This window comes from Drosophila simulans, chromosome 3R, assembly GCF_016746395.2.
Source record: "Drosophila simulans strain w501 chromosome 3R, Prin_Dsim_3.1, whole genome shotgun sequence".
NCBI lineage: Eukaryota > Metazoa > Arthropoda > Insecta > Diptera > Drosophilidae > Drosophila > Drosophila simulans.
Genome location: NC_052523.2, coordinates 11,810,351 through 11,829,379, shown reverse-complemented (window position 1 = coordinate 11,829,379; position 19,029 = coordinate 11,810,351). Strand labels below are relative to the sequence as shown.

At 44.3% G+C, this 19,029-nt stretch overlaps 1 protein-coding gene across 3 annotated transcripts in view; it reads right to left on the bottom strand.

The window, feature by feature from the left end:
- Positions 1–1,161: 1,161 nt before the first annotated feature.
- LOC6728097 (stAR-related lipid transfer protein 13) overlaps positions 1,162–19,029 on the bottom strand; it is an 88,429-nt gene continuing 70,561 nt past the window's right edge. For 2 of the 3 annotated variants that reach the window (XM_016176729.3, XM_016176728.1), the window contains 9 exons: positions 17,932–18,817; positions 17,441–17,483; positions 9,124–9,195; positions 5,352–5,503; positions 3,602–5,246; positions 3,023–3,509; positions 2,686–2,958; positions 2,427–2,606; positions 1,162–2,360 (listed from right to left, as the gene is read on the bottom strand). In XM_016176729.3, the coding sequence (XP_016034710.1) occupies positions 2,246–2,360; positions 2,427–2,606; positions 2,686–2,958; positions 3,023–3,509; positions 3,602–5,246; positions 5,352–5,503; positions 9,124–9,195; positions 17,441–17,483; positions 17,932–18,817 (3,853 nt within the window). In that variant the 3' untranslated portion in view covers positions 1,162–2,245. Of the gene's footprint in view, positions 2,361–2,426; positions 2,607–2,685; positions 2,959–3,022; positions 3,510–3,601; positions 5,247–5,351; positions 5,504–9,123; positions 9,196–14,321; positions 14,761–17,440; positions 17,484–17,931; positions 18,818–19,029 lie in introns of those variants that run through there. The other variant, XM_002103413.4, reaches the window with a different exon arrangement.

The window sequence follows — 19,029 nt, the reverse complement described above, 5'->3', positions numbered from 1 at the left end:
AAGGTCGCCAGCTTTACACTGGCCGAAAAAAGGTAGTGATGTGAAAAAGGGTAGTGATTCACTAATGACATGCTCTTCATTTACAAATTAAAGACATTATAAGGAAGATAGATCAACTGATATCCCAAATAAAATGGTAGTTGTATCTAAGGACTGTAACATAGCGATCCAAAATAAATAAAAAGTTCTGTCCAATTTTATTTACCAATTGCAAATCGCCTTTCGTTTCGAAAGTGCACAAATTGCCTTCGCCCAAGTCTGGACTCCCTTCGCACACCATCAAACGCCCCAACAGGAGTCGAGCACGCCATGGCGAACATAATTTTTTAATGGACTTTTAATGTCTGCCGCTTGTGCGGGGGGAAAATGCAAAGCGAATGAGTGTGTGTGTGTGGTGTAAGCGCCTTCCTTTCGCAAAGCTTTTTTCGGGGTCAGTTTTTGGGGCTGCCCGGGCACAATTAGCGACAGTTTGTGCCCGACATGTGTAAAACGGCGAAAGAGGTGGTGGGCTTTCCTGGCCGGCGATTCGTGTGCTGTCAATTTATTAGTCAACGCCTCGCTTGGGCGGCAGTCAATTAGAGAGCAACAAGGCTCCGGTGTTTTTAAACTGCCAATAAGTTGGTATTATGATAGTTGCGGCTAATGGGCTCGATTGGAACAGGTTTTTCTAATTGAGCGCTGTGGCTAAGTGTGGTTTGGCATAGTGTGGTGAAAAAAGTAGTCAGCTTGAAAACAAATATAACTGTAAATTGGTTGAATTCCAGGAGATAATGAATTAACTTATTTTTATATAAACTTTCTTTTGGTTATTAAACTAACAAGAGTTGCTTTAAAGTTAATTACTCATACGTACTGTTGATTTTGCACACTCAAATACAATGTAGTGGCGCCACCTATGGAGCCATAGCCGGCATACGCCACCTACACGGGCCTTAGCAATTTGAGTTGGCGCCATCTACAACAACTGAACCGGTTATATTGCTGCTTCCGAAAAAGAGCGACAGTGGCGCCACTAAGTTCAAACCGGTTAAAAATAAAATCCACATGAATCTGAATCTGAAATGATTTTTGAGCAGATCCTGTGAAACTTACTTCAACAAATCTTGATTTTTCCAAATCCCACATAAAAATTAAAATTCCCAAAAGCTAAAAGACAAAGTATTTGGTTTATATGTTTCGCATTTCCATAATATGCACTTTTATTGCGATTTCCTTTATGCATCGAATATTTGAGTTACTGCTCCCTTCTATACACTTCACATTGGTTAGTTTGTTGCTGTGTTTCTGAACTGCTTATTCCTCGTCATTACCGCCATTCATTGGTAACTCGCACACTCGATTATAGATTTATGTGGTAACGTATTTATAGACACATATAAAACTATATTATATAGTATATTATATATATATATAGTATATATATTGATCGGGGATCTTAGGGCACATCCATAAACTAATGATAGTGATAATCATTTTGATTTCACACCGCATATTGGAAACAATCGTACATCTTAGTGTCGGATTATTAACAGACACTTGTTCAGGTAATGCGGCGTCAATCAATCAACATCTGAAGCCAAATCAATCGATATCTGCTGACAAAACTATTGAGTGGCAAAGTGGTTGTTGATGAGTGTATTTAAGGTTAGTACTTTAGCTTAAATTTATAAAATTTGACTAGTTGAATTTGCTTTACACATTTTAAGGTTGCTTTTGCTGTTTTCTGTTTTCCCGAATATACGTTTTAACATATTGCCAAGACTACAAACTAATTAACATTAAAGATTTGGAGTGCCGTAAACGTAGATGTAAACATTAGCAAGAGAAATCGTTAAATATATATACTTTGTGATATTTACGTGTGTTGAGTATTTTGGATGTTAGATTGCTATTGTCGTACAGTAAACGTATGCGCATAAGTTAGGACCACGTATAAATATAATACAGTAAACTAAAAAGTTACGTCTAAGTCGAAAACTAAATGAAGAAACCTACTAAGTGTATTTACAAGAATATATTCTCTCCGATCTCGCTTCATCCCATTTTGCAGGATGAAACGCAAGCTCATGTTTGTGGTCCGTGGGTTAAATTGGATTTTTTCCATAATCGTTGGGTTGTTCGAAGTGGGGCTATCATCCTCCAGCTATCCATATAATTACGTATAAATGCGTCAGTTTTGCGACAGACAACGAATACGACGAACAACCATCAGATGGTTAAATCCTTTTTTAAATTTATATATCTTTTAAACCTTGCTTTCGGGTCCATCGGCCACGTGTTTGAAGGCTAGACGAATGCGCGACAAATAGTGCGAGCATATGTGTCCATAGTTCTTGTTGTACCACTCCGGTGTCTTGCCCCTAAAAATATGCAATTATGTGGTTACACTCGGGATATATAGTTTAAATATATATGTTGTAACTCACTTGACATCCACTCTAGCCAAATGCATAACCCTTGATCTGCCGCTGCCACAGGGCTCAATGAGATAACGCGAGGCAAGGACCACGCCCCTTACCGCCCCGAAAAGGGGCTTCGCCTTGGCATGGTCGATCGAGGTCTCCACTATGACGCAGGCACCGCGCGGCAAATCTGTTTGCCAGGAACTGAAACAGTAGAGCAATAATTATATTTAATATTATAATTAATATATTATCAATAACTAAACTTTATTCCTAAACCTACCGCAACACACAGAAGTCCGTGGCCAGTTGGCCATCCAGCGCGTACTGGTAGATCTCTGTGCGATCGTCCAGCTTCTTAACCGTCTGACATTGCAGCAAGTTCGTGTCCCAGGATGCTCGCTGTTTGATCACAAACTCGAGGACCTCCTTTGGCGGTCCCTCGATCTCCGTGGAGCAGCGCCACAGTCTCAGCGGATGACCATCGCCCACCTTTTTGTAGGCAATGTCCACACTGCTGTCGTTCAGGGAATTAATGCTAAACCAGCCGCGGGTTCTGTAAGATAAATTAATAAGGATTTAATTAAATGAAAAACTATACCTAATTTAAGGTAACTTACTTTTCGCGACCCTCCTTGATGGTGGCACTGGTGCACTCGTACAGGTATCCCCGCCAGTTGTGGAACTGCATACCCTCGCCCAGCGCCTCCAAAGGAAGTGGCTTCGACTCCTCCATGTAGCTGAAGTTGCACTTGCTCAGCTTTTCCTTGGCCGCCGTGTAGATCTGCTTGTAGTGCTCGATCATAAAGGACAGGCACTCGTGGGATGCCTTCGCCTCCGCCAGCTCCTTCATGTCCGGCATTCCGGATCCCTTGCCTTTGCGACGTGGCGAGGCGGATACGGAAGCGGAACCCGTCGAAATGGACGAGTGGAAAATGGATTGGGCCAGGCACACGCCCAGATTGTTGCTGGTCATCTGGTTCTGTTGCGAGTTGGCAGCCACAATGGTCAGGAACTCGAGCAGTACGTACAGGATTTCACGGTTTTCATCGGGCAGCAGGAGCACAGCACATTGCACTGCATCTAGTCGCACTTCAGCCGGGAGATCTAAAGATTTGAAAATTAAATCATTAAAAACATAAGGCTTAACACCAATTTCATTCCAATTTTGATAAATGAAAGCAATTTTCTTTACTTACGTTGAAAGATGGCCACGAAGGTCTCAGACATCTTGGTGGTCAGCAGAGATTCGGGCAGCTCGCGGAAATACTGTTTCAGCATATCGGCCACATCGTAGGCCTGTTGCAGATCAAAGACATCCATGCACTCGGCAGTGGAATCGGTGACTTCGATTTGCTCGCGCAGCTTCATGATACGCGACTTTCCACCGCTTTTCCGGAAAATTCCCACCTGATCGAGGGCGTTTAGCTGGAGCCAGCGGAATGCAGCACGCACAGCCAATGGAAGGGTCTGTCCACTTCGCTGGAGAATCATTAGTAGCGGCACTCCGAATACTTTCTTGTCCTTGTAGTCCGGCATCTTTATCTTCTTGATGAACTTGGGCAATTCCCAGTTCCAGCCCGAGCGATGAGATGGACAGTATCGCTCCATGTGGCCGGTAAGAGTGACCAGTGCCAGCTTGCGGATTATTTGCAGCTGACCCGCCGACATGGCGGCAAAGGGCATTCCTCCAGCGTCTTCCTGCAGAGGCTCGATTTTCTTGGAGAAACATTTGCGGAATATCATATTGGGGCGCTCCTCCATCTGGAAACTATGCCAGCGAACCACGGGCTGTCGCTTCGATCCACCATTTGTGGTTGCACCAGCCGCATCCTCATCATTCTTGGCCTCCTTGCGTGAGGTGCTGCGTGATCGGAAGGATGACGATCGGAAACCATCCCGTTTCTTGGGATCCTTGCCCAGGTTCAGTGATCCTCCGCGGGTCAGTTTCTTCACCTTAACCTCTGTGGTATTGGAGTTGGCATCCTTTATAAGGAGCTTGCGTCCCTGATGACACTCGGAATCTGAATGGGCGCCAATATCATCGACTTTTCCCGTGCGCTGCAGGAATCTTCGAGCCTTTGAGGGTTTTCGCAGGGATAACTTGCCACCCGTGGACGATTCCTGACTGTCACTGTAGTACGACGACGAATCATCGGACTTGCCCTCCTTCAGTTGCGACATGGGACTGGAGAAGAAGTGTAACGGACTGGTCCTCATCGAACGCGGAGTAGTGGGCGTTCTCTTGGGACTGGAGCGATTGGGACTCAGGAAATTATCGCTGTGACTGGGCACTTTAAGGTCGTTGCCGAAGAACGGCGCCTTGGGGAATGTGTGCATGGGGCTGAGGGCCGATGGTGAGGGCGGGGTGGAATATACGGCATCCGGTTTGCGCAAACTGCTCCTCTGGCCAAACTGCGAGAGGTCCAGTACTGTCGGCCCACTGATGACCACATTTTCGCGATTCTGTCGCTTGCGACGTCGCGACTTGATGGACTCCACTCTTCTCAACAAGGCCTTGGCCTGATCCTTGATCCTTTCGCTGCCACTTCTCCTCAAGCGACCGCTATCGGATCCCTCGCCCAACGAAGATCCATCGTTGGGTATTCCACCGGCCTTGCTGCAGCCCGGTATCACTAGTGTGATGCCAGCACCATCTTCTTCGAAGCGATCCGGACTCGACTCCTTCGACGAACTCTCCGTCTTCTCCACGTTCAGGCTCAAAAGTCCCGGGGGCGGCAGTTCCAGGCCCATCTCCCCAATCCGCGACCAGCGGCGAATGTGCGGTTGGAATGTCCAGTGCTCGCTCAAAGCGAAGTTCTCGTCATCCGATTCCTCCTTTTGCTAAGTGCAGTTAAGTGATTAAAAGTAAAGGTTAAGTTATATTGTTATATTAAATAATTAAATAATGTTAAGTGTTAAAACATCCTTGCGGGTCTTCATCCTTACCTGTGGTGTTTGCGGTTTGTGCGATTGGTCCAGCCGCATGGTGGCACAACGATTGAGGACGCAGAGCCGGCGGTAGAGGGACTGCAGCTGATCGTTCTCTAGATTGGTGTGATCTTTGGCTACATTGTTCAGATCGATCGGGAACTGATGATCTGCAAAGGCAAGGTAATTCTCGTAAAAAGGACCCCTCTTGGCTGGTTGAAGTGAAGTGTAAGATTTTGCGACCGCACGTCTCGACGACGCGTGAAATTCTAATTGAGAAACCTGAAAAGTCGAACGCCTATGGCGCCAGCGATCATTAAACGGGTACGAGTCGGGTTGCTTCGGTACATGCGATATATAGTAGTCTGCCACATCGGGCAGCTGAATTTTCACAGCGTTTTTCCACATATTTGCGTGGCCAATTCGCACGTAGGAAATCAAGTTCCAAGGCGACCGCCGCCTCGTCCAACAGAAAAAAAAACAAGAAAAAATTATAAAGAAAAGATTATACCCAGACGTTTACATATGTCGCGACGCGTCACATGGATACGAATAAAGCAGCGATACTGCAATACTGCAGATACAGATACAGATACATATACATTTGCATCTGCAGCTGCAGATAATACGGGTACTGCTCGACATCCGTAGGATGCACTGGCTGCCTGGAAAAGCAGCATTGTTTGCACAAATATTGTTAGCATTACAACAATATTTTGTTCTTCTAGAAAAGCCATTCATGGTTTGTTGAACTTTCGGCTCGAAAGTAACGCCCCAACTCGTTTCTTTCTCTCCTTTCATGAGGGAAGCTTTTTATAGTTTTGTTTACGCTCCTCCAGCGCCATTCTTTCCGTACTCTTGGCCCTGCTGGGTATTTATAAGACCATTTCGGATGCTCCTCTTCAAACAGTCAAGTGAGTATTGTGTGTGTTTAGTTTCTAATTGAAAGCCAAAGCCCTGGTGTAAACATAAATACCGAACGAAGTGTGCCAGTGCCACCAAGTGTTCGATAATCCATTGGGAGTTACGAACTAGTACAATTGGCTGACGTCAGATCGGAATTATTTGGGAAGTCGGTGTAACTTGCAGCCGCTTTTTGTTTTTTTTCTTCTTCGGGGCTTTTCACAGTTTACACGAGAGTGTAAAACGGGGGGGAGGGAAATCGTTTATTGGGCCAATTATATGATTAATCTTTTTCCTCAGCCAATGACGCAGATTGCAGTGAAATTCGATTGTAATTAGGAACAATTTATGGCTGTTTTTGGGAAAATATAGAAGCAATTAGCCTGGAATCTAAATTAGGATGCAGATTTCATTCGAATATAGATCTTTATGGGGTCTCCACGAAACAATTATTGTTTAGACTTTGGCTGATAGTTCGATATGAACTCTTCAGGGCATATATCAATGGGCACAGAATTTAACTTGGAAAGCAATGTTTCGCTGAAAGGACTTACAAAATGCCAATAAAATTGGAAACTAGATGGTAAATATGTGATAGTTTACGGGATCACGAGTGATTTATTTTTACCACTCCTCAAGTTCCGTGTCTTGGCATTTCGCTCCCAGGCGAACCGGTTCCTTTGGACCAAAAAATCGATTGCCATGCCTCATGAGCTCTTATTGCCCTGTTAAGCACTCCCATATGATCCTGGCCTGGCGCAGGTCACACCCTCGAATTAAGTCTGCCACTTTCGGTGAGTAATGTGAGTGCAAGAAGTGAGCAAAAAGGCAAACAAAGGCTGGCGAAAAGCACTCGGTCCTGGGGTCCCTGGGCAAATTAACAGTCGCTTACAGCTGGAACACCTCCTTTCAGCAGCCCCAAGTCCACGAACCCGGAGCCAAAATCCAATGACAGTGCAGCGAGCAACTTACACACCTACGGCATTTTAATTTGCAGAGCCAAAACGGCAAAAGAATCCACCAAATGCAATGGAAATTTGAGCAGCTATCTGCGCATGCGCCGCTGCCTTGTTTACACGAAACTCATTAAAATACGCATTTATCATGTTGTCCCCGGTCAGGAGAAGATGGTCATGCAAATGGGATTGGGATTGGAATTGAAGCTCCGGTTCTGGGTTGGGCTCCAGTTTAAATGTGCGTACAAATTATTCCATACGTTGTGGCTTAAATCACTCAAGAAAAAATATATTCTAAGTATGGGAAGAACCCTTATTGTCAGTGAGTTCTCAAAAACGAAAGCAGGTGGGAGTGTTTATAAATAAACAATTATTTCAGTGAATAATGTATTCAGTAATGTATTGGAGTGCCATATTTTTCTAAGAATTACATATGACTGCCAACAGGTGAATTTGAAAAATGTATCTGGTTTCTCTGAGTGCCTTTTTCACTGGGTTTTTTCTTTCTCGAATTTATGCAATACAATTCGCATATTTCAAGGTCGGCGACAGGGCGCCTGCGGACATGCCCAAATTGCAGGCTCTCCATTTCAGATTCACTTTTTGCCCAGCGCGTTTTGGTGTTCTTCTGGCTTCGCTGACTCCTTGGCCATAATTCAAATGAAGTCGGCGAACTTTTTCGGCTTAAGAATGTACTTTTCGGGTTTGTTTGTTTGAATCGCTGCAGATTTTAGCGGGCTCATCAATCTGCGAGGCCTCCGGGCGTTAAATGCGTTGCGACAAATGCGCCGGAGAAGAAGGGTCGCCTTCGCTTGCGATTAAGGAAGTCAAATAAATATGCAGCTTGCGCGGGGTCAATGAACTTATGAACTGGCGGTTGTAGTTTTCGGTTGGCCCCTCTTCAAAGGCCAAAGCCCTTTCTTAACGCAAACAAAAAAAAAAAATAAAACGAAAAAAACCGAAACCATTTTAATTTTCGGTTCTGTGCGGGTTTTTTTTTTTACGAAGGTGGTCCTCATAAATTCTTTTGGCCTGCGTGTCCTTTAGCCTTTTATTATATTTTATCTCAGTTTGGCTGCTTCACGAGTTTTTGCCTGGTCTCTTATGTATTTTTTGTTGTGCGTTGCTTTGGGTTGAATTCTCAAGATTGCCCTTATCCCTTAGGTAGGCGTAGCTGGGCTTTCGTTTTCGCTTGAAAGGACTTGGATAGAATTGGATTGGAACGCATCGGATCGGCTGGGATCGGTACGGGTATCCATCCATCGGGATCCATTCAGCCTAATTGTTGTCGCCGTTTGTGCCGCGTGTTTTGGATATCAATTTTCACTATCATGTTCAGCGCAGCTCTTTGTCCGGTTTGTTTGGTGTTGAAATCTTTAGACGTCGTGAGGCGGCACTTAAATTCTTCTCGATTGTTGCCACGTCATAAATGTTTTGTCGTCTTTGGCCCATTTTGTTTTTTTCTTTTTTTTTGTTTTATTTCCCCCACTTGGGCTCTGGGCAGCGGGCGAAAGTGAAAGTTCGTGTAATACAATTAATAAACTGCCACTTGGAGAGCGTTAAACACACAAGACTAAATGGCATGTTGGTCAAGTGCCTTGGTCGCCGTTTCTGCTGTTTCTGCTGCTGCTGCGTCACCGCCGATGACGAGACCATCAATTACCGACCACCAGCCTGCCACGCCCCCAGGGGCAAAAGCATGCTGACACGACATGCACCGCGGGAAATAGGGAGTTGCAAAGTGGAGCGGGAAAACTTATTAAAATCTTGCATTAGGAAGCTTAAGGGGAGGCAGTGAGTCTTTGAGCAAGAATTTCGTAGAACAAAGTCCCTTAATGGTCAACTCAATTATTTCTAACGCTTTTTCGTTCAGTGCAGCGCAAAACGGAAGTGCGTAATGGGGGGAGTTTGGGGTTGTGGTTCGCACTTACCTTCGTACATCTGTGCATATTGCGGAAAACCTGCAGCTCGCAGCCATTTGCAAGCCTCCACAGCTTCGATTTCTGCAAGAGAGGAAAAGAGAGAGTGAGGAAAGTGCAGGATGAATATGAGTTTTCATATTGCGTATACGCGACCGAGGCAGCGAATTAAATTAATTGTAATTAAGTTGCCGAGCGAATCCTTTTTGCCCCACCAAATTCAATCCGACCGGCCAGCAAAACCAATTAAGAAGCCGCCTGGTCAAGAAGCCATCACCAAAGTCTGGCCATTGTCCATTTCAGCCATTTTCAGGGTCACATGATGGATTACGTTGTAAGCCGAACGAAATGGAGTTGACGGTTTTAAAATGATGCGGCTGCGGTTGGTCATGGTCTTAAATTGTTGCATCGCCTGCGAATTTACCTTCAGCTAAAGCGTCGCGAAAGTAAAAGCTTCAGAGGAGTGGGAATTTAGGAGATAATAATGGACTTTGCAAAACTCAGAGGGATAAAATTGCTTATTTATGCCAGGCTAATTTGAGGACAAAAGACAAAGAAAACGCGCTGAACCGCAAGTTACAAATGTAAGTCATACACTTTTATGAGTCTCTACGAGCCCAATGAATTCAAATCGAATCCCAGCCAGTTCGCCAGTGAAACAAAGGAAGCCAATGGCACTTGGCCTCAGCTATTTTAAATGCTAATCTGCTCAGCTTTTGCTTTTGCTTTGGCATTATTTATTTTTGTTATTTTAGCCTGGTTCAATTTGAGTAACAGGATCGGGCGACAGAGCTATTGATTTTTAATCAGGCTGAGCGACAACATGAAACAGTTTCCGGCTGCTTACTGGCAGCAGGAAAATATGGAACCTATGTCGAAAACGGGGGGTTGTTGCTGAGTGAATTATTATTGAGTTTTGCAAGCGATTAACTTGCACGAGGATGCCGATACCACCGGCAAAACGGCAACGGCAAACGGGCCAATGGAGCGAATATGGGGGCACCTGTCCAGGTTTCCTTCCATTTCCCACTGTCTTTGCAGTTATTTATAAACAAGAGCAACCCCTTGGACATCGATTTATGCTGCTGGCATTCTGACAGCTGCTGGCCGGACGCATGACCCGCTTCCAGCGGATCTTGGCACCCGGCCAGGTCCTCCGTGCCCACTGTATCCGCTGGAGCGACAGGCGGGTGGACCTGACCCAAGGAATTACAGGCAACTCGGCACAGCATTATATTATGTATGCAAATTGTGGGTGGGAATGGCGCTACATATGAGGTTACATGTCTATGATTAGGACGATTACTTGGACTACTTGTGTGCCCTCAAATTGACTTGTTTATAAGAAATGTACTATCTTATTTATTAAAGTCTTGATCACAAAGTTTCTAGTATTGAAGTCAACTTAAATAAGAACAACAGATATTTTAAATGTTTTTTAAGCAGCAAATGTAATCAAAAGTGTGACTTTTGTTTTTCCACTCGTGCTTGCAATTATGGAGTCAGTAGACATAATTACTATCCTGCATTAATTATCCCGCAATTGCCAACTTTTACGTTGGCAGTATTATTTCTCTGTAAATGCCACTCGAGCGTGGTATAAATTACGCATACGCCGCGTTGACGTCGCGGGCGCAAACTCATCTAAAAGCCATTTAAAGCGAGTAAAACAATGTGGGGGTGTGTGTGTGTGTATAAAAGGTTCACTCACAGCTTATTGCGTCAGGTTCAATATTTGAACGTGTTTACCCACACACGCACACACGTACACAGTGCCGCCCAGTTGTTGTCCTTATTGTCCTTTGGACAGCATTTCCCCCCCGTCTTTCACCAAAGCCAGCGACGCCTTTAAACATTTCCAAACAAGCGACGCGTAAATTCATGAACCTCACCTGTGCTCAGGATAATAATTATTCTGATGGACCCCAACAACGAGTGTGTGTGTGTGTGAGTGTGCGGTGGGAGTTTGGGGGCGTTTGGAACATGAGACGATGCTGATCACCGGTGTACCGTCCACGATATACCGTTCTGACCTTAAGGCTAATTCGAAAGTGTATAAAATGCCAGGCAGACTGCCTTCCGCCGTTGGCGTTTAAAACAAAAACACATTCTTTGTGAACTTTGCTCTTCAAAATCGCTGATGATTATCTACGTGATATTGAATTTCATGACCAGAAATAATTAGGGTTTTATTTCATTTCCAGAAAATTGCTAATAATAAAAACACCAATTTTCTCTCAGAAATGTGAAAACTTAAGTTGCGTTAATATGGACTTTAAAATTTAATCATTTTAATTCTCCATTTAGAAATGAGTTTTCGCCAAGCTTATCTTTGAACTTATTCTCCTTTGTCTCACCACTTTGCATACATAATATCGCCTTTGAGTGAACACGGGATTAATTGAAGACGCCTTTCTTGCTTTAGTTTAAGCATGTTGTCTAAATTTGTTTAAATTTTCAATTAAAATTTGCATTGATTTCAAAAGGCGCCCACAAGAACCACAATGCGTAGAAGTCAGGCCAGCGTTCTGATTCTGTTTTCTGTGGAGAAGAGGAAAGGAAAGTGTCAATGAAAGCAAAGTTCCTAACACAATTGCCGCAGACTCTATCCTTCGCCTGGAAAATTCTTCTTCTCACTGTGTGGGTGCGTGTCACTGACACGCATTTTCACTCCAGAATACGAGTGTGTGTGTGTGCTCCAGAAAAATGCAGTCAAGCTGAGCGAGATGACATTGTATGCGGATGACAGACAAGAGCGTTTACCGACCGACTTGGTTATGTAAAGGATTTGGTCTCTGTGGCATCCGTTTCCATAACGCCGAGGCCTTTTGTTACGCATAGCTAAAACTTTAAGCTGGCTTAATATAATTAAGTGGACGAAAACAAATGCTGTAAAAGCTTCGACCTTAGTGCGGAAAAACATGCTACGATTCTATCTACCTAAATTGCAAATCGATTTTGGTTGACACTAATTGATAGCTAATTCAATTGCCACAGGCTGGCCGAAACATTATTCAGCAATTTCATTAATTTGCCGCTAAACGATTTCATATGCCAATTATGCTGCCATATAAACAGTAAATTACATCGCCCCAGGAGCCAAAAACAATGCAATTTTACAGCGAATGCCGATGGTAGATCCAAATGAGTCGAGTACGTTCCTACTTCCCATTAGATAAATAATTGTCGTAGGTGTCGTGCCATTAATTAATGGCCAACTGGCCATTGGCGAAACAAGCGGCGCGGATGTTTTATTGTCTGGCATTGCATTCAAATGTCAGGAGGAACATAAATTTCAGTCACCTTGTTGATGTTGCTGAGCCATCAAAGAGAATGCTTGGCTAAAGTGGATTATTAATTATAAATTGCAACCCAGAAATAGCAGTCCATGCCTGTGAACTTGTAATATTCCGTTTTCCGTTTTCAGTTTTCAGTTTGGTTTTCAAAATAGAGTCTTTGGGCCAGGCCAGGCGAACATAAATAGACATGTGCACACTCCTTTCCTCTTCACTGGGCACTCAAAAGCCTGCTGCCAGTTGCCGGCTAAAAGGATATGGCTATTTATAACATTTCTGGGCCATAAGCCCAGCTCTCCCTTCTTCTAACCAACTCCCTTACTGGCCTGCCAATGGGTGCAACAAGTGGCAGGAGCAGCAGCTAGTCAGTTTAATTTGCTGTGAACTCAACATCGGCAACCGATGGGTGGAGTTTCTCACTTCGCTGGGGGCAACCGTTTGGGGCCCTCAATGTAATTAGGGGCCAAGTAGCTGGGAGCCCCTTGGCGAATTCGTTGGCCAAATATAACAGATCATTGAGCTTTTAATGTGTTTTTAATGTCAGCGTATTATATGCGGCATGCTTCCTGCCGAGCGCCGTTTGCACACAATGAAAATAAACGAATTTCGCATTCGCAAGAAAAATAATCAAACAACAATAACCGAATTAAGCAAAACAAAATAAAGCGGCGAACAAGAATGGAAAGTTTATACGTTGTTTTAACCCAAAAATGGCAAAGGAAAATGGAAATGAAACTGAGCAGCGGAAAATGCTGGTGGCTTACAGGTGGTTCGTTATGAGATTTCCCCAAGGGATCGAATTAAAGAACAGAGAAATCGTATCAACCATAAAAATGCTTCTCCATTTTGGCCATTTCATTTTGTATATACATTTTAAGCATCATATTCATAAATTTTGCTTTTTTGGAGGCACGAAGCGTGGAGGCAGGTACGAGTTATAATTAAAACAATTTCCCGCATTTTTTACTTGTTCACGTACATACATATTAATTGTATAATAATTTTTTTCCATTTATTACTACACGCAAACAATTTTCTTTATTTAAATGAATGGCTTTGCTTGACTGGCGCGCAATTTCACTAGAGTGTAAAGAAAACGGCGAAACCGGTGGATGATGATGATTATGATGATGACGACCGATGGTCAGTGGCGGTATGTACATGGATATATCATATGCACATAGTGGGGACATTGACTGACTGACTGGATGACCGAATGATGATTGACTGAGTGACGGAATGCTAGTGACAGAGTAGAAGGCGCATCACTTGTTGCCATATCTCCCACCATATTGATACACATAATCCCAAACGGGCGATGCGAATAATTCGATTTAAATGCGAGGCGTCGACTGATAAGTACAAGCTGCGCACTGGAAATAGCCGTGCCCCGCATTCCCATTACCAAAAATAAACGGCCAAAATCGATGTGGGGAAGGAGTGGATCGAAGGAGTGGGAGGATCCCCTTGTGGGGTGCCGAAAAACCATAAACAGCCAATTGCTGGCGGTGCGAGTGGCGCGCGCGCATTCCAGCCATTAGAAACACAATGATCCAGACTCTCGCATATTTCCATAATTGTAAACAAAGTATTTAATAACTTTCTATCGGGCAAAACAAAATCGCCCTTGAAGCAGGGCAACACTGGGAAAAGTGTTGACTGGATGGAGAAAACTGCAGTTAATGCAAAGGCTGTAACTATGCAATAAGGAATGGGGATAGTTATAAAAACTATTTCATTGGATTGCTTTTTTTGAACAGAAAATGCTGTTATTATGAAACATTGATTGGGTATTGTTAAATAGGTATAATAACTTTAAAGGCCATGCATTTCAACCCTTCAATTTAGGTCAAAGGAACTCCTTTTGCCTCAGTGCGTTAACTTGGTGGTCAGCAACTGCCAATTTCTGCTCACCTGCAATCTTGCGTTCGCGCATTTTCCGCCATAACGCCTCGGCTTTGCGTTTTGGCCAGTTCTCGAACTTCTGCGAGAAGCTCCTGAAGAACTTGTACTCGCGTATGGTGATGGACATGCGACGTTGCATATTGGCCAGTTTCGGCAGCGCCGTCTTGAAAAGCACCCACAAGTGTGATTACTCCGAGCGAAAATAATTAACAAACAGCCGTTTAGGGCGGATTTTCCTGTATTGTTTGGTAAAAAATTACACTAAAATGCACTCCATTTCAAGCACACAATGCACACTAAAATCTGAGCATCCGCTCTCTTCCTTTTTTTCGAAGCTATTTATTTTGATTTGATATTTGTGTTTTGGTTTGGCTTTAAGTCGGCGGCGTCGACGCGCTCCACCCGAGTTTTCCCACTCGCTGCGGCCACGAGTATCGACAACCGTGCACGGCGCCTGTAAGAGCACTAATGAATTTGCAACGGGGCTCGTTTTTCCATCAGAAAATGGCGAGCCGACCGCACGATTTCTCATCGTCCGCCCGAAGCAACGGAAACGAGCGAGCGAACAGAACGGGCGCACGGGGCGTATGAACAACGGGGCGTATGAGCAACATGGATGTTCTGTTCTGTTCTGTTGCTCCTGCTGCTGCTGCTGCCATTTCAGCTGCCGTTCTTCTCGTGCTTCTTCAAGGGCCCGAAGGTATTGTTAGCCAAAAATGGTCGGTGGAATGGGACACTTCCTGAGCCGCGTATAACATAGAGTTATCGGCGCCACAATCGCTTATTATTATTTTCTGTGGTTAGTTGGCCAGGGCCACGGGCGAACAAATAAATAAATAAATGAATAACTGTCATGTTGATGATGCTTATTTCATTTCCATGTTCGCCAAAAGGACTCTCTGTGCGGCAGGGCAATGTCAGCTTATGTTATAGTCGTTTTACTTATTTTTCTTCGTTTTCCCTGTTTTTGTTTTATGAGGCATTCATTAAAATTTATACGTTGGCATGTGAAAGTTTCAAGACACCGACAACCGCACCTGTTGCTCTACTGAAAGTAATGTGGGCGGCGGTGGTGTGCGGGTGCGGTGTGGGCGTGGCTGTGTGCTTTGTGCACAGTTGGTTTGGCACAGTTTTTTTTTTTGTTCACTGTTTACGAGTGCGCTTGAGTGTGCTCAAGGTTAAGCTTTTGCTTGGTTTTATGATTTATGGAGAGTAAAATAAATGGTATTATTGTGTCTGGAGAAGGTTTGATGATACAGCCGCACATTTGTTTGATATCACCAATGGGTCTCAGTTATCGAGAACAATTCTAATCGTAGAAGTGCAAGCCCATTGTTTACAGACAGCTGCAATACGTTTGTTTAAGGATCACGTTTGCTTAACACAACTTGCACGGAGAAACAAGCCCATTTTTTTTTCTCTTGTGGACCAGAATAATTGGTTAAACAGGAAAATTGTGAGCAGAAATCATTGGCAAGTCACTCGTATATATTAATTCTCATTAATCTACTCCCACTGTTGTCTATCTGTTTTTTTGGGCGTGACTTGGTGCGGAACACGGAACACGACATGGACACATGCTCCAGTCCGCATATATTTGCTCCGACGATGAGCAGATTTATATATGCAATACAATATAAATGCGGGTAATTTGTACTTGTGCAATAACATTTATAAATCTTGATGTATTGCAAGCGTGTTAATCTTTTCAATAAAGCAAACAACAACAGAGCAGGCCACTTGGGAAGTCAGCTTCCGTTCAGAAATAACAATAAGCTGGGTGGTGGCTCTCCTTAAAGCCTGTCATTATGGACAACAGAGCGTATGGGCAATGCAGTGGCACACATTAAATTGGCAATATAAATACGCGTGAGTACGTATGATAAACCCGACTGAAGGCCACGACCTTTTCGGAGGGCATGTTCTGGTCGAAAAAACGTCATTGTAATGACGTCAGCGAGCTCGGAAATGGCAAGCAAACACTCAGATAATGGTCATGAAATGACCATCTCCCGCTCTCCTCCACTCTCTCCCACATTTTCCCGCCTCCACCACACTGACGTCACTGGCCAAGATTGCTCCGACCTGCTTTGTATGTGCATAATTCGTTGGGGGCAGTCAGGCTGCAAAAAATGCGAAATTGAATGAGAGCTCCAACAGCCACTGGAGGACACTTGGTCGTCCAGTTTGTGATTCAATTTTTGTTCTCCCATTCATTTATACGCCATTTTTAGCACAAAGAGTGCCATCACACCATCATCATCATCATCAACCGTCGGGCTTTGGTCAAGAGGCAATATGTGTGGATAGATATGTCTATGTACACAAAGGAAAACCCTCAGCAAATGGTATTCCGAACCAATTATTGAACTTTCAGATAGGACCACCATAGGTTCTACTTCTTAACTAATACTTCTACTTAATGATATATATTACTAAATCTTCTATTGCATAGGATTTTTTTCTGACCTTCAGAGGAATCTTGGTAAGAATATTTACTAAGATTCCCATGACTATTAACATTGTATTTTAACAACTGCACTTTTTTTTCTCAGTGTTCGTCCGCCATTGGATGTTTGGACAATATGGTGTGCGGAATTGACAGATTGACAGCCATTTTCGGTTGGGGATTGGGTTTGGGATGGTGCCATTTGTAGTGAAGTGTTGACGGAAGTGTTGGAAATTCGCAAAAAGAGCCGTTCGCTGGTGCTCTCGATATTCACGTTTGCCGGACAGCGAACATGAAAGTAATTTAAATGACGGCCGCCCTTCAATTGTTTGCTCGAAATGAAAGCAAAAGTTCGAAATTGATTTGCTGCCCCAAACAAAACCGTATGATATGTTCCTTCTCGTGGCAGCCCATCACATATAGATCAGGCTCACAAATAATTATAGAAATTATGAATCAAGCCCCTCGGACAGACTGTTATTATAAACCACTCAGGCTTAATAACAGACCGCTAATTGGCTGGCAGGACCACCGGCGCATCAAATCAGGCATTCAGCCATTCAGCCTTGATGTCCCGGCCCGGTCCAGGCCATTTAAATAACTCATTTAGCCCGGCTCGTTTTGTGGCCGAAGAGAACTCGTTGGTGGCTCCTCGTTTCACTATTCACTACTCACTCACCTGCTAAATAGCGATCACTCTGCGAACGAGAATAGCGCAGCGTCTGTGGGAAAAAAAGAGGGATCGGGGTATAGAGAATGTCCATTAATGTCTGGTAATCAAGTTGATGCGAGGGCGGGTAGGTAAGTGCTGCGGAGGATCTATAAGCGGATTGGGATGCCCTTTGCAGGGAAAGCTTCTCGGAACTTGGCAAGAATAAAGCAAGATAAATTGTACAAGTTGCCTTGAACTGAATAAGAACTTAAGTGGAACTCTGAGATTTTGAGCATGATCCGAATACAAGTTTTAAATTCGAAAGGCTACAAAATGTATCTTAAAAAATAAGAACAGCTTTTTAAAGTCAACAATGACTGGATTAAATTACAGATTGACTCTTCTTTGGAACAAGCATTATTCTTTGATGGCCAAGATTATGATAAGAAGCTAGTTTAATCCTAATCCAAAATTCAATCGATCTGTCCTCGTGTGGTTTTCGCTACCAAGACACTCACCAAATGTTGAGCTTCAAAATTATCGAATCGCCGGCTCATTTCGCGCTCCTTGAGCAGCATCGGCGCCGAGTTGGACTTGGTGCACAGCTCCTGGATGCCACCAGAATCACCCAAGCCGCTGTGCAGTGAGGCACTGCTGGGCGATGGCAACTCCACAAAGTGGTGTAACTGATTTGCGGCAGTAGCTGAAGGACTCAGAAGTGACTGGAATGTTTCCTGCCGCAAGGCCAGCGATAACTGTCCACGTTCCTTGCCCTTCAAGGCATGATGGTGGATGGGCAGCACTTTTCGAGGATGTACAAGGGGTTGCGGTGAATGGTAGTGGTCCAGGGAGTGGCTCCTCTGGGTTCTGGGCACCAGAATCGGCGGTGGTGCGGTGTACTTGCGTCGCAGAACCACTGGGGTGGCGGTGACTCCTCCGCCACCACTGGCACTACTGGCATCCCCATCCGTGCAGTCGCAATCCCATATCTCGTCATAGTCTTGAGACTTGCTCATCTTATCCTTTTCCTCGTCCAACATGTCATCCTGTGATTCATTGGCTTCGCCACCACTGCCGCATTGGCTAAGGACTTCGAGGACATCTGGATCGTCGGAGGAGGCCACCGAACCGCTCTTCTGGAACTTCATCTTGCGCAGCGCCTCCAAACTGCTGACCGACTCGTTGTCCTGGGCACTTCCGGCGCACTTCCTGTGGTGATGATGGTGGTGGTGCTGCAAATGGTGGCTCTTCCAGTAGTGAGACATATCCTTTGGCGGCGTGGCTGTGCCGATGCCGCTCTCATTATTATCGTTGTCCAGTCCAGAAGAGTCCAGCGAAATGCCCGATTTGCCGGAACTCAGGACACCCGTCGCCTCTTCGCAGGCCGAGGAAGACGATGTGGAGCTGCAAAGTGATGGTGCATTAAGACAGTGACAAATCAATTCAAAGGCATATCCATTACACTCGGAACAAATTGCAGTGCTTGCTTTTAAGATTTAATATGAGGAAAATAAAAGTATGACCTCGTGCTTTGAACTCAAGTTAAAGATTATATCTTTCAAAAGTTATGGGTTTTGATCAGCAAGTTTCAAGCACTCCCCACAATTTTTCCGAGC